Source organism: Pleurodeles waltl, chromosome 8 (genome assembly GCF_031143425.1).
Source record: "Pleurodeles waltl isolate 20211129_DDA chromosome 8, aPleWal1.hap1.20221129, whole genome shotgun sequence".
Lineage (NCBI taxonomy): Eukaryota > Metazoa > Chordata > Amphibia > Caudata > Salamandridae > Pleurodeles > Pleurodeles waltl.
The window spans coordinates 212,230,508-212,244,074 of record NC_090447.1 but is presented as its reverse complement, the minus strand read 5'-3'; the positions used below and the strand labels follow the sequence as shown (position 1 = coordinate 212,244,074).

The 13,567-nt window shown below is 44.1% G+C and overlaps 1 protein-coding gene and 1 long non-coding RNA gene across 5 annotated transcripts in view; one reads left to right on the top strand and one right to left on the bottom strand.

The window, feature by feature from the left end:
• Window positions 1–12,044, top strand: part of LOC138249887 (uncharacterized) — a 40,716-nt gene extending 28,672 nt beyond the window's left edge. The window contains exon 3 of the long non-coding RNA XR_011194854.1: window positions 11,984–12,044. This is a non-coding gene — a long non-coding RNA (uncharacterized lncRNA). The remainder of the gene's footprint in view (window positions 1–11,983) is intronic.
• The window catches only part of APP (amyloid beta precursor protein), a 403,467-nt gene that overhangs the window by 79,299 nt on the left and 310,601 nt on the right, over window positions 1–13,567 (bottom strand). For all 4 annotated transcript variants that reach the window (XM_069204083.1, XM_069204081.1, XM_069204085.1 and 1 more), the window contains one exon: window positions 9,024–9,152. In XM_069204083.1, the coding sequence (XP_069060184.1) occupies window positions 9,024–9,152 (129 nt within the window). The remainder of the gene's footprint in view (window positions 1–9,023; window positions 9,153–13,567) is intronic.

Genomic DNA, 13,567 nt, shown 5'->3' with positions numbered 1-13,567 from the left:
TTTCTTCGAAGAAGTCTTTCGAGTCACGGGACCGAGTGACTCCTCCTTTTGTCCCCATTGCGCATGGGCGTCGACTCCATCTTCGATTGTTTTTCCCCGCAGAGGGTGAGGTAGGAGTTGAATTGTAGTAATAGTGCCCATGCAATGGAGTGACTAAGTATGCACCTATTTAAGGTTGAGATGATACATATATAAATAATTGAAGGTAACTTCCAAACTGCTACAGGCTCCCGGGGAGGCGGGTGGGCACATGCGAATCTACTGCGACTGATGCCACGAACAGATGTACACTGGGTAAGTGACATTTTCAGTTCGATGGCATCTGTCGCTGTAGATACGCATGTTCTGCATAGACTAGTAAGCAGTTATTTCCCCAAAAGCGGTGGATCAGCCTGTAGGAGTGGAAGTAGTCTGAAATAATGTCCTTAATACGGCTTGACCTACTGTGGCTTGTTGTGCGGATAACACGTCTACACAGTAGTGCTTGGTGAATGTGTGAGGCGTAGACCATGTGGCTGCCTTACATATTTCTTGCATTGGGATGTTTCCTAGAAAGGCCATGGTAGCACCTTTCTTTCTGGTTGAGTGTGCCCTTGGTGTAATGGGCAGCTGTCGTTTAGCTTTAAGGTAGCAGATTTGGATGCATTTAACTATCCATCTGGCTATACCTTGTTTTGAAATTGGGTTTCCTGCATGAGGTTTTTGAAATGCAATAAAGAGTTGTTTAGTCTTTCTGATGTTCTTTGTTCTGTCAATGTAATACATCAATGCTCTTTTGACATCTAATGTATGTAGTGCCCTTTCAGCTACGGTATCTGGCTGTGGAAAAAACACTGGAAGTTCCACTGTTTGATTTAGATGGAACGGTGAAATAACCTTTGGCAAAAATTTAGGATTGGTCCTTAGGACGACTTTATTTTTGTGTAGTTGTATAAAAGGTTCCTGTATAGTAAACGCCTGAATCTCGCTTACTCTTCTCAGGGAAGTAATGGCGATGAGAAATGCCACCTTCCAGGTTAGGAACTGTATGTCGCAGGAGTGCATGGGTTCAAAAGGTGGACCCATAAGTCTAGTTAGGACAACATTTAGGTTCCATGAAGGAACAGGTAGTGTTCTTGGTGGTATAATTCTCCTAAGGCCCTCCATGAATGCTTTAATGACTGGTATTTTATATAGGGAAGTTGAATAGGTAGTCTGCAGGTATGCAGATATTGCTGCAAGGTGAATCTTAATGGAAGAGAAAGCTAGGTTAGATTTTTGTAAGTGAAGCAAGTAACCCACTACATGTTGTGGAGTTGTGTGTAATGGTTGTATTTGATTAATATGGCAGTAGCAAACAAACCTCTTCCATTTACTTGCATAGCAGTGCCTGGTGGATGGCCTTCTTGCTTGTTTTATGACTTCCATACATTCTTGGGTAAGTTGTAAGTGCCCGAATTCTAGGATTTCAGGAGCCAGATTGCTAGATTCAGCGATGCTGGATCTGGGTGTCTGATCTTTTGGTTGTGCTGTGTCAACAGATCTGGCCTGTTGGGCAATTTGATGCAGGGTACCACTGATAGGTCTAGCAGCGTTGTGTACCAGGGTTGCCTTGCCCAAGTTGGTGCTATCAATATGAGTTTGAGTTTGCTTTGACTGAGTTTGTTTACCAGGTAAGGAAGGAGAGGGAGAGGAGGAAAAGCGTAAGCAAATATCCCTGACCAGTTCATCCATAGGGCATTGCCTTGGGATTGTTTGTGTGGGTATCTGGATGCGAAGTTTTGGCATTTTGCGTTCTCCCTTGTCGCAAACAAGTCTATCTGAGGTGTTCCCCAGAGTTTGAAATAAGTGTTCAGAATTTGGGGGTGAATTTCCCATTCGTGGACCTGTTGGTGATCTCGAGAGAGATTGTCTGCGAGTTGATTTTGTATCCCTGGTATAAACTGTGCAATTAGGCGAATTTGGTTGTGAATTGCCCAATGCCAAATTTTTTGTGCTAGCAGGCTTAACTGCGTGGAGTGCGTCCCCCCCTGCTTGTTTAGATAATACATAGTTGTCATGTTGTCTGTTTTGACGAGAATGTATTTGTGAACTATTATTGGTTGGAAAGCTTTTAGTGCTTGAAAAACTGCTAGAAGTTCTAGGTGATTGATATGCAGTTTTGTTTGATGTACGTTCCATTGTCCTTGTATGCTGTGTTGATCGAGGTGTGCTCCCCACCCTGTCATGGAAGCATCTGTTGTTATTACGTATTGTGGCACTGGGTCTTGGAAAGGCCGCCCCTTGTTTAAATTTATGTTGTTCCACCACAGAAGCGAGAGGTAAGTTTGGCGGTCTATTAACACCAGATCTAGAAGGTGACCCTGTGCTTGAGACCACTGTGATGCTAGGCATTGTTGTAAGGGCCTCATGTGCAGTCTTGCGTTTGGGACAATGGCTATGCATGATGACATCATGCCTAGGAGTTGTAATACCATCTTTGCCTGTATCTTTTGTGTTGGATACATGCGTTGTATGATGGTGTTGAAATTTTGAATTCTTTGTGGACTTGGAGTGGCTACTCCTTTTGATGTGTCTATTATGGCTCCCAGGTATTGTTGTACCTTGCGTGGCAGAATTTTGGATTTTGTGAAATTGACGGTGAACCCTAGTTTGAAGAGGGTTTGTATGATATGATTTGTGTGATTTGAGCACTCTATTAACGAATGGGCCTTGATTAGCCAGTCGTCTAGATATGGGAACACATGTATTTGCTGCCTTCTTATGTGTGCTGCGACTACCGCTAGACATTTGGTAAAGACTCTTGGTGCGGTTGTTAATCCGAAAGGCAGTACCTTGAATTGGTAATGTATTCCTTTGAATACAAACCTTAGGTATTTCCTGTGCGATGGGTGTATTGGTATATGGAAATAAGCATCCTTGAGGTCTAAAGTTGCCATGTAGTCGTGCAGTTTTAGCAATGGCAATACTTCTTGTAGTGTGACCATGTGGAAGTGGTCTGATTTGATGAAAGTGTTCACTACTCTGAGGTCTAGGATTGGTCTCAGCGTTTTGTCCTTCTTTGGTATCAGAAAGTACAGTGAGTAAACTCCTGTGTTTATTTGTGTGTTTGGCACTAATTCGATTGCATTCTTTTGCAATAGTGCCTGCACTTCTATCTCCAGGAGATTGGAATGGTGTGTTGTTAAATTTTGTGCTTTTGGTGGTATGTTTGGAGGGAATTGTAGAAATTCTATGCAATAACCATGTTGGATAATTGCTAGAACCCAAGTGTCTGTAGTGATTTCCTCCCATGCATTGTAATAATGACCTATTCTTCCCCCCACTGGTGTTGTGTGGAGGGGGTGAGTGACCTGTGAGTCACTGTTTAGTAGTAGGGGCTTTGGGGCTTTGAAATCTTCCTCTATTTCTAGGGAATTGCCCTCCTCTATATTGTCCCCGAAAACCTCCTCTATACTGTCCCTGGTAACTGGACGGTGTGGCTTGTGAGGTGCTGGCTTGTGTGCTTTGACCTCGAAACCCCCCTCGAAAGGGCGTTTTACGGAATGTGCTGTAATTCCCTCTGCTCTGCGGGGAGTAGAGTGCGCCCATGGCTTTGGCAGTGTCCATATCTTTTTTGAGTTTCTCAATCGCTGTGTCCACTTCTGGACCGAACAGTTCTTTTTCATTAAAAGGCATATTGAGAACTGCTTGTTGAATCTCTGGTTTAAATCCAGACGTTCGGAGCCATGCATGCCTTCTGATAGTTACGGATGTATTAATTGTCCGTGCAGCTGTATCTGCAGCGTCCATGGAGGAGCGGATCTGGTTGTTGGAAATGGTCTGTCCCTCCTCAACCACTTGTTTTGCCCTATTTTGTAAGTCCTTGGGCAGATGATCAATGAGATGTTGCATCTCGTCCCAGTGGGCTCTGTCATAGCGCGCAAGTAGTGCCTGTGAGTTCGCGATGCGCCACTGGTTTGCAGCTTGTGCTGCGACTCTTTTACCAGCTGCATCGAACTTGCGGCTTTCTTTATCTGGGGGTGGTGCATCTCCAGATGTGTGAGAGTTGGCCCTTTTCCTAGCTGCTCCTACAACGACAGAGTCTGGTGGCAGCTGTGTAGTGATGAAAGCCGGGTCTGTAGGAGGCGCCTTATACTTTTTTTCCACCCTTGGTGTGATTGCCCTACTTTTGACCGGCTCCTTAAAGATGTCTTTTGCGTGCCGGAGCATACCAGGGAGCATAGGCAGGCTTTGGTAGGAGCTGTGGGTGGAGGAGAGTGTGTTAAATAAGAAATCATCCTCGACTTGTTCTGAGTGGAGGCTTACGTTGTGAAATTGTGCTGCTCTAGCCACCACTTGAGAATACGCGGTGCTGTCTTCTGGTGGAGATGGCTTTGTAGGGTATGCCTCCGGACTGTTATCTGACACTGGGGCGTCGTATAGGTCCCATGCGTCCTGATCTTGGTCACCCTGGCTCATGGTGGTGTGAGCTGGGGAGTGTGATGGAGTTTGTGCTGGTGAGACGTTAATCACAGGCGGAGGAGAGGGTGGTGGGGTAACTCTTTTCACCACTTTTGGTTGTGGTGTTTGTTCCGTCTGGAACTCCAACCTTCTCTTTCTCCTAATGGGGGGAAGGGTGCTTATTTTTCCTGTCCCCTGCTGTATGAAGATACGCTTTTGCGTATGGTCCACATCAGTTGCTTGCAGCTCTTCCTCAAACCTATGCTTCTGCATTTGGGAGGTTAGCGAGTGCTCTTCTGTATAAGAGCCTGAAGCTGGGTCGCTTGCAGTTTGTTTCGGCATCGAAACCCTGTCTGCGTGTTTTTTCGGCTCCGAGGTGACTCTTTTCTTTTTCGGGGCCGAAACCTCTCGGCGTCGATCTGTTTCGGTGCCGCTGTCTCGGCGTCGAGCCGTGTCGGCACCGGCATCTCGGTGTCGAGGCTTGTCTCCAGCACTTTCTCGGTCCCGAGAAGGCTGCGTGCCGGTGTCTCGACCGGAGTCGGACGATCTCGGCACTGTGTGGGCCTTTTTCGGTGCCGACGGGCGGTCACCGAATTTATGGGTGGAGCCATGGCCTGGTGGCAGTGGCGTCCCCTGGGCCTTGTAAATGTTCTTCTGAGTGGATTTCGACGTCTTACTCACGGTTTGTGTATCGTCGAATCCTTCGGAGTCCGAGTCTTGGATCGAGAAGGTACCTTCTTCTTCCTGTTCCTCGAACTCCCGTTGGGCTGTCGGTGCGGACGCCATCTGAAGTCTTCTGGCTCGACGGTCTCGGAGTGTTTTTCGGGACCGGAACGCACGACAGGCCTCGCAGGTGTCTTCGCTGTGCTCAGGTGACAGGCACAGGTTGCAGACCAAGTGTTGGTCTGTGTAAGGGTACTTATTGTGGCATTTGGGGCAGAAACGGAACGGGGTCCGTTCCATCGGCGTTCTTCAGCACGCGGTCGGGCCGACCAGGCCCCGACGGAGGATCGAAAAACTACCCCGAAGGGCACCGGAGCTCTTCGATCTTCGATGCGGTGTGGAATCTAAGTACGCCGATCCCGAACGCAACAATACCGACGAAAATCTTCCGAAATTAGCTAATTTTCCGTTCCGAAACTCGGAGCGACAGGAACACGTCCGAACCCGATGGCGGAAAAAAAACAATCGAAGATGGAGTCGACGCCCATGCGCAATGGGGACAAAAGGAGGAGTCACTCGGTCCCGTGACTCGAAAGACTTCTTCGAAGAAAAACAACTTGTAACACTCCGGCCCAACACCAGATGGCGAGCTATTGCAGAACATGCGTATCTACAGCGACAGATGCCATCGAACATATTGTTACAACTCAATAACATTTGGTTGGATAGAGCCATAAGTACTATTTCGGAGGGAAGTGTGATTCTCGGAGGAGAGCAATGGAGTCACCATTTGCTAAAATCATAGTATCAATCACTGAATGGCCAAGGAGCCTCAATTTCCTCTTCACCTTCCGAATCAGATATGCCACTCTCTGGTGGTAAGTGTGAGAAGTTACAAAATAGAGTTCCTGTACGCTGAAAGGGATACCATTAGGTACTGATGATATACTACTGCAGTACAGTCTTCCCTCACGCGATGGGCACCACCGGGGCAGCAGCACTCCAGACATTACTGATACGCCAAGACGAACAGAAGCCAGTGAAGCTTTCTTGTACACAATGAACAGATCAAGAAACTGAGCAGGCTTCTGTCCCATAGATTAACAGGTAAGGAAGGCACTGTACACACAGGTGAGAAGCTCAGAGATGCGCCACCACATGCATAGGTGGTGGAAAGTTCACTCACACAGAAAACAGCCCTGCACTAGTAACCGCAGGGTAAGCTCACACACTGAAAAGTAAATGAGAGGCAGGCAGAGTTCGAGTATTCCACAAGCAAACACAGGTGATAAGGTACAGGCAGGTATAGTGCAAAGCACCACCAGAAACACACACAACTTGTACACTGCATAGCTAGCGAGGTAAATGTTAACTTTGAAACTAAATGACACTAAGCGTCACTAGCACACTAAACAGGTGAATCACAAGTAGCAATGGCTCAAAGTCAAACGGTAGCAATGAATTTAAATGCTTGGCTCACATATTAATCTTAAACCCTCTTATTTGAGGTACACATTTTCGGCATCATGGGAACACTAAATTCTTAAGCTCATCCACCAAGGGATCTCCAGGCCTCCTTGCCTGCCCTATCACCGAGTGCCGGGGTACAAGGTTCTTGAATTCAGACAATTAGATGTAGAACTGTATTCTGAAATGTTTACAGCAACAGCCCCCCTCTCTTTCTCCAAATCTAGGCCACTCGCACTGGCTGCTTGTTCGCTCTCCTCCCTCAGCACTTCTTGTGACGTCGCCTTGAGCAGTGTTCTCAACATCTAGAGATGAGATGCATAGGAGTGCACTACAGAAATGTAATCGTCGGCAACACTGAAAGCGTCCCACACAGGGAAAACACTGTCAGAAGCAGCGCAAGCTTCGCGCGTGCAAACAAACACACAAAGACCAGGCGGAGACAAGGAAACATCCGTGCTAGCGTTGCACACGAGATAAAATGTGCAGCAGTCTCTCTCTCGCACACATACACCTCCCCCTGAAGCGCAAGGGGTGAAAGGTTGACTTAAACTCGAAAAGGCGGTTTACAGGCAGCGTCAATGCTATGTGTGAGGGGGTAATTATATGGCATGACGTAGATCGGAACCAACAGAGACACTCACAAAATAGCAGGGACAGGCATTAGAACTTCAAACTATCATTAAAAACACAAAAAACATATTGCAGGCAGCAATGGTGAAAGCGTCCTGCATACAGAACACGTATAGTACAAACAGCGGTGGTGCAAATTCCACTCACAGATGCAAAACACATACATAAAGAACAATGGGTGCATCACACTGAGCAGGTACAGCACAAGCACCCAGTGGAACTGGCCCTCAAGGCACGTGCAGCAGGCGTACAGTAATCATGACAGCAGGACAAGCTTCCGACACCGATGGGGCCCAGACAACTATAGTACACGCTCTGTGACCGATGGGGCCCAGACAACTATAGTAGACGCTCTGTGACCGATGGGGCCCAGACAACTATAGTACACGCTCTGTGACCGATGGGGCCCAGACACCTATAGCACACGCTCTGTGACCGATGGGGCCCAGACAACTATAGCACACGCTCTGTGACCGATGGGGCCCAGACAACTATAGCACACGCTCTGTGACCGATGGGGCCCAGACAACTATAGCACACGCTCTGTGAGCGATGGGGCCCAGACAACTATAGCACACGCTCTGTGACCGATGGGGCCCAGACAACTATAGCACACGCTCTGTGAGCCAACACAGCAAGATCAATCACATGCCAAGAGCGCAGCCCGGCAGCGGCGTGAAAGCACACATACAACAAATACATGACAGTCCAATCACTTAGCATCAACACCTAAATACAGAGAATATGTCTGTCAGTCAGACATAGTAAGAAGTAATTTAAACCACGAGCACAGCTACTCCTAACCCAAAAATGCAAATCTCCTAAGTCGCTACCAAATGTTGGTATTCAACTCATAACATGTATGGGAGATACAGAAACCAGAGACTGACAGCAATTCTCTTGACCTTTAATAGCACTACACATTCCTGCAGCTGAGCTTGGGCTCGAGGAGGACTTGGGACTCAATAAGTGTTCGATAGTCCTGCTTAGTCTCCATAATGTTGGTGATATGAATCCCCATACATTAAAACACCTACAGCAGATACACCGATGCAAGGTTCCCCATATGGTAAAACCAATGCCTAGTGCAATGTACTACAGCTTAGGGTGCAGAGGGTAGTATTTGCGAAAATCCCATTCCTTCAGCCAGTAGTAGTAGGAATAGGTTCAAGCAGATGGTTACAAAGAAGAGAGATTTCTCAAACTGTGTGAACAAAGCGCACTACTTTCTGGTCTCCATAACACTGCGGGATACCTGGTTTCAGGGACTAGAACAGTGTAAATCTCTGGCGCTTTCCTGTGGATGTCACTGTTCTTACTTTTATCAAACATGAAAGTTGACTAGCAGATCTGAGCACACCAGAGAGTTTCACATTCTCGTGCACTGCTCGTCTCTCGAGGCTTGTATTAACTTCCAACTCTCATGTATGATCAAGAAAATCACACTTCTTCAAAATTAGACCCATCTGAAAGCATACTTGTTAATTTCACAGCTTTACCTAGTGAGAATCCATCTTGCCCCTAGACACTTCCATAGAGAAACATGCAAAGCTCTTTTCTAGGTTTCCTCCAATGATCTCTATTATTACCTGCCTCATTCCGCTTGATACATTTGCTGAACTATTAAAAAGAACTTAAAAATAAATCATAAAAGCAATGTATCACCTTGAGTAAGTTTTCATTCAGCAGTCAAATTTCTGCAATTTTGTATTGCTTTTGGCACGTTTTCATGTAGCTTCAATAGGATTTAGTGGTGCATTGTGCATTTCCTAATGTTTGGAGAACCTACTGTTGTCCTTGCAAGATTTCGAACCAGTACATATTTGAATAACCGTTACCTGTGACCTGATTTGTGCAGCTTTCTTTGGGTCGACCATGCGGACGTGTTCGAAGTGTTTTAGAGTATGCTGTCTGTCCTTCTGCTCAGCGCGCACATACTTCTTTAGCATATTAAAGACGTGACGAGGCTATGGAGAAAAAACAATGATTTTGCAGGTTGCAAACAACAAACCATAAAACAAACCCAATGCCCACAAATACTAAAAGGGGTTGCTCACTCTGTACGTACAAAAAAAAAAAAATCACTTTCTGAAAACGTGATTTTTAACAAGTCGTGCATCTGATTTTTTTTTTTTGCTACAAGACATAACTATCTTCTATTCTCACTTTAAGAGCGCCTCGCAACCAACATCTTCAAATGTTAATACCATTAATTAGTGCAATCTAATGCTTGAGCAACATTTAATTTTCTACAGATTACTGATGTGCTCAGTACTTAGACTTTACGCAGCCGTAAATGGGTCTAAAGTTGATAATCATTTACAACACCAGGACTTCTTTCACTGAGATAATCAAACATTTCTTTGTGGGTGTCATTTTAGATCTGCATATCGCACATCAGAGCTAAGAATTTAGTAGAAACACAACTAATGCTAAGACTGCCACCAATATCTTAAGACTACGCACAGCTGGTACAGAAGAGTGCATGATGGACTTGCGCTTCCTGTACCCAGCACACACACTGAACAAGGTATTCAGTTGTACACAGTTGGCTTGTGGGCACAGGCGATGGGTGCAGGTCATCCATGCAGAACCTGCTGTGCATGTTTGAAGGTCATGCGAAGTGGGTTCTAAGAGTATGGAGTTGGGCACATTGCCTGACCATCTACAGTTTGCTGGGCAGTGGGTTCAGTGGGCACAGGGTCACGTCTTTACCCAGAGCATGCGGTTTAATGAGTTTTCTGGACATGGGGTCTGGGTGCAAGGTATGGCACACATCCCTCCCCAAAGTCAGCTGAGGATGCCTGAAGTGAACACTAAAACAGCTACTGTGAAGGTATGGTTATTTATATAGATGAAGAATAATGTTTATGTCATGAGCAGTGTGCTGGATGAGGTAATAGCTGCACTTCTCACATTACCGGGCATTTCACGGTTTTCAGGGTTTGAATGAACTGTTGTTTTTGAGGGAAGTTTGTGTTTTCTTAGGGCCATTAATTTTGCTCTTCTAATCCATTAACTACCCACTTTTTGCCGACTTATAAATGGAATAAAAAATGTTTAGACAATGTTGAACACTCTGTTACATGTTAAGATAGGTCAATAACCATAACCGTGCACACTTATGCTAAGCTAGAGCTGACCAGGGTTTCCACTCGCAGAGTGCCGGTAGGCAAATGGAAGTGATGATCACTCTAGCTGAACATTTTCTAGACCAAAGTAAGAGGGTTTCATAAATTCCAGTGTGCACTAGAATGCATGTACCAAATTTGCCAGTTAACACACTGGACCAAGAAAATCTGCATAGGAATAAACATTGAATTGCCCAAATGGTCGAGAGAAAGTCTATGCAAGTATTGAGTTTGTGCTGTCAAGCGAGCAATGCACTTTGTTAGGATAAGTTAGATGCTGTAGTCAATCTTGAGCTCAAGAAGTTGACTCATTTTCCAAAAGGCATGGAGGAAGGACCAGCAAACAGTTCTTTCATAGCACTGAGAATGGCCCGGGACACATGAGCACCCGTCTACTTCTATCCCTGCATTGCATCTCATTGCACACCCATAGTTCACTTTCCATTTGCACAGAAATACTGTAAGCAAAAGCGAGAGGCTTAGTTAGGTTCATCTAGGCAAAGATGGGAGGAGAAACACATGAATACCAGATGCTACTGCATATAAATTGTGCTCACTAGTATGTCTAGTCTCTTTTATAATAGATTTTGGGGGATGTAAATATATGGTGAAATTTAAGCCAGACAGGTGAAAAAGGATATTTCACTACTAAATACTAAAAAAAAAAAAAAAAAAAAAAAAAAAAAAAAGTCAGAACAATTATGATTAGCTTTGTTGTATCTTCTGGTGTTTGCTGACTACCCACACCATCCTTCTCACATCTGCTCTTGATGTCGTATACCCTGCCTACTGGTAGTCCTCTCTCTTGTTCTTGACTAGCCTAGTATGGTGGCATGAACAAAGTACCATGTCCACAGTAGTGCCCATTTTCACCTTTTTTCGGTGACTGCTGCATTTATGAAAATCAGCAGACATCATTAGTTGAGACTTGTGCACAGTTCACCAAGTACCCATGGCTTGATGAACTCATTCCAGATCCCTATACAATCACAGACCGTCATTAAAGTCAACACTGGCACCCACTATGCCATTATCCAAAAAAATAACTTTCACCACACTCATCTCACTCCTGCAACCTCAAGTCACCCATTTCTACCACAAGCCATAATCATTCACCCAGTGCATCTGTCTGAATGCTACAACAAAAAACACTTATTTCACTTTAACATTCACTATTGCCATCAACACTAATGCCAACCCTTGAGTTTTCAATATTCAAGAGGACTCTGAACGCTGAATTTATTACTAATTATTTTCATGTATTTTGGATTTGCATAGAGTTTGGCTAACACAGAAAATAATGTGAGAATTGGACAATATGCCCACCGAAGTGACCGCTATTAATCACGAAGTGTCATTATTAATTGCATATTAATATTAATTGAAGTGTTCGTATTAAGAGAGTTTGTAGGAATGTGTTATATTAAGGCTTTTGCATTACATATTTGCTTTATTAAGTATAGGCCTTAAGTTGGCGAAGTTTGGTCATAGTTGCCCAGCCTCATGTTAAGCTGCAATGTTTGATAAAACCAAGGAAATGCATGTCTTGAGAAATTATTTCATGTATTTTCCACACTGTGTTGACCAAACATTAGCAGATTTCTTTACCTTTCTCATGAGAACTGCTTGCTAGAAAATCTTGTATTACTAATTGTTACACTGTATAGTTTGAGGCTGAGACAGCGATGTTCCCAGGAGAAGACAATGGATGCACTGACTGGAGTACGGATGGATGCAAAAAATGTTACTTGACGAGCCCGACGATGAGAACAAGAGAAGAGGAGCCAATCATCGACATGTGAAAGACAGTTTAGTTGTATCTTCGATTTGAAGTTTAATCCTTATTGGACTATTTGTAAACGTACGATTCTTTGACTATTGACAATGTGAGTTAGACTATTCTAACTCAGCCTGACTGCACAGAGACGAGACAACCCTATTCCCACTTTGATTGCCTCTTGAGAGGTGTTCTTATTCTATTCTGTCTAAGGAGCTCGATAAGTTCCTGATGATTTATCTCTATCTTTAACTTTATTGCTTAACTTCAATGCTGAATGCAGATCCCTTAGAAGTTGCTTCTTAAATGATTTGGATAGTTAGAGCCCCTGTTTCTGAACCATCCCCTTTCACTGTCTGTTGCTGACCAAATTGATGTTTAACTGACAAAGATAATCGCTGTTTGCTGATCCATATGAGGAGAGGTATTACAAAATGTTATTGATGTAAGCTTGTGTTTTATTTCTAGGCACCAACCACTATTTTGTTAGAGCCATAGCTAGATGTTTTACAAATTTAATTCGACTAAAATTGTTTTGCATGAAGCCCAACATGATATTCTAATATGAAGGTTGGTCAGGGAGACCCAGAAAATGCTAACAGGTTATAATAAGAAGTGATGTTGTTCCTTTGCTGAATCAAGATGTATGCTATCTCTGTGACTCAGTTGTTCTTGATTTTGATTTGTATTGTGACTATTAAATGTTTAATAATCAATGCATGAGTTAAGCTGAGATTCTTTAGAAGATTTGGTCAACCTGTGTTCTTATATGTTTATCAATTGGTTTTGAGACTAATTTATTTGACATTAGCATTGTCAATATAGGGAAATAGACATTATAATTTTACATAAAGGCGTGGTTATTCATCACCAAATGGGTCATAGTGTGTGAAGATTACTGACTCCAAAAGTATTTGAAGTTGTTTATTGAGGTGTTGAAGAAATTGTGTTGTATTTGGGACTTATGGTGGGAATCACTCTAAGCGGAGTCAAAAGGTCTATTGAATCTCCAACGCATCCCCTTATAAATTAACTATAAAAGACCAAATAAGGACAGACGTGCTCACAGAAATGGTAGCAGAGTAGGATGGTTTCTTTCCTTAAGAGCCCATCATGAGGTCCTTTGCATGGTTAGTCTTCTTAAGAGGGAAACTGGTAAAGGTCAATATCTTCACATTCAATGATACAAAGTGGAGAGAAAATGTCTCCCTATGAAACTGCCATGACTTTCCCAAAACCTTGGAGCTTGTCAATGCTGTTTGAGGTGTGAGTGAAATAGGTTTTGAGCTTGCACAGCTTAAGCAAATCGCAGGTGGATTGTGATGTTTGTGAGGGTTGACGGAGTTTGTGTACTCCAGATGAAGTTGTTTAGGGAGTTTGCGTACTCCCAAGGGTGAGAGTGGGGAGGTCGTCGAACCTCACCTCTGTGTGGTGCTTTGAGCTAAAAAATCGTCCATGTGGTTGTTGGTATACG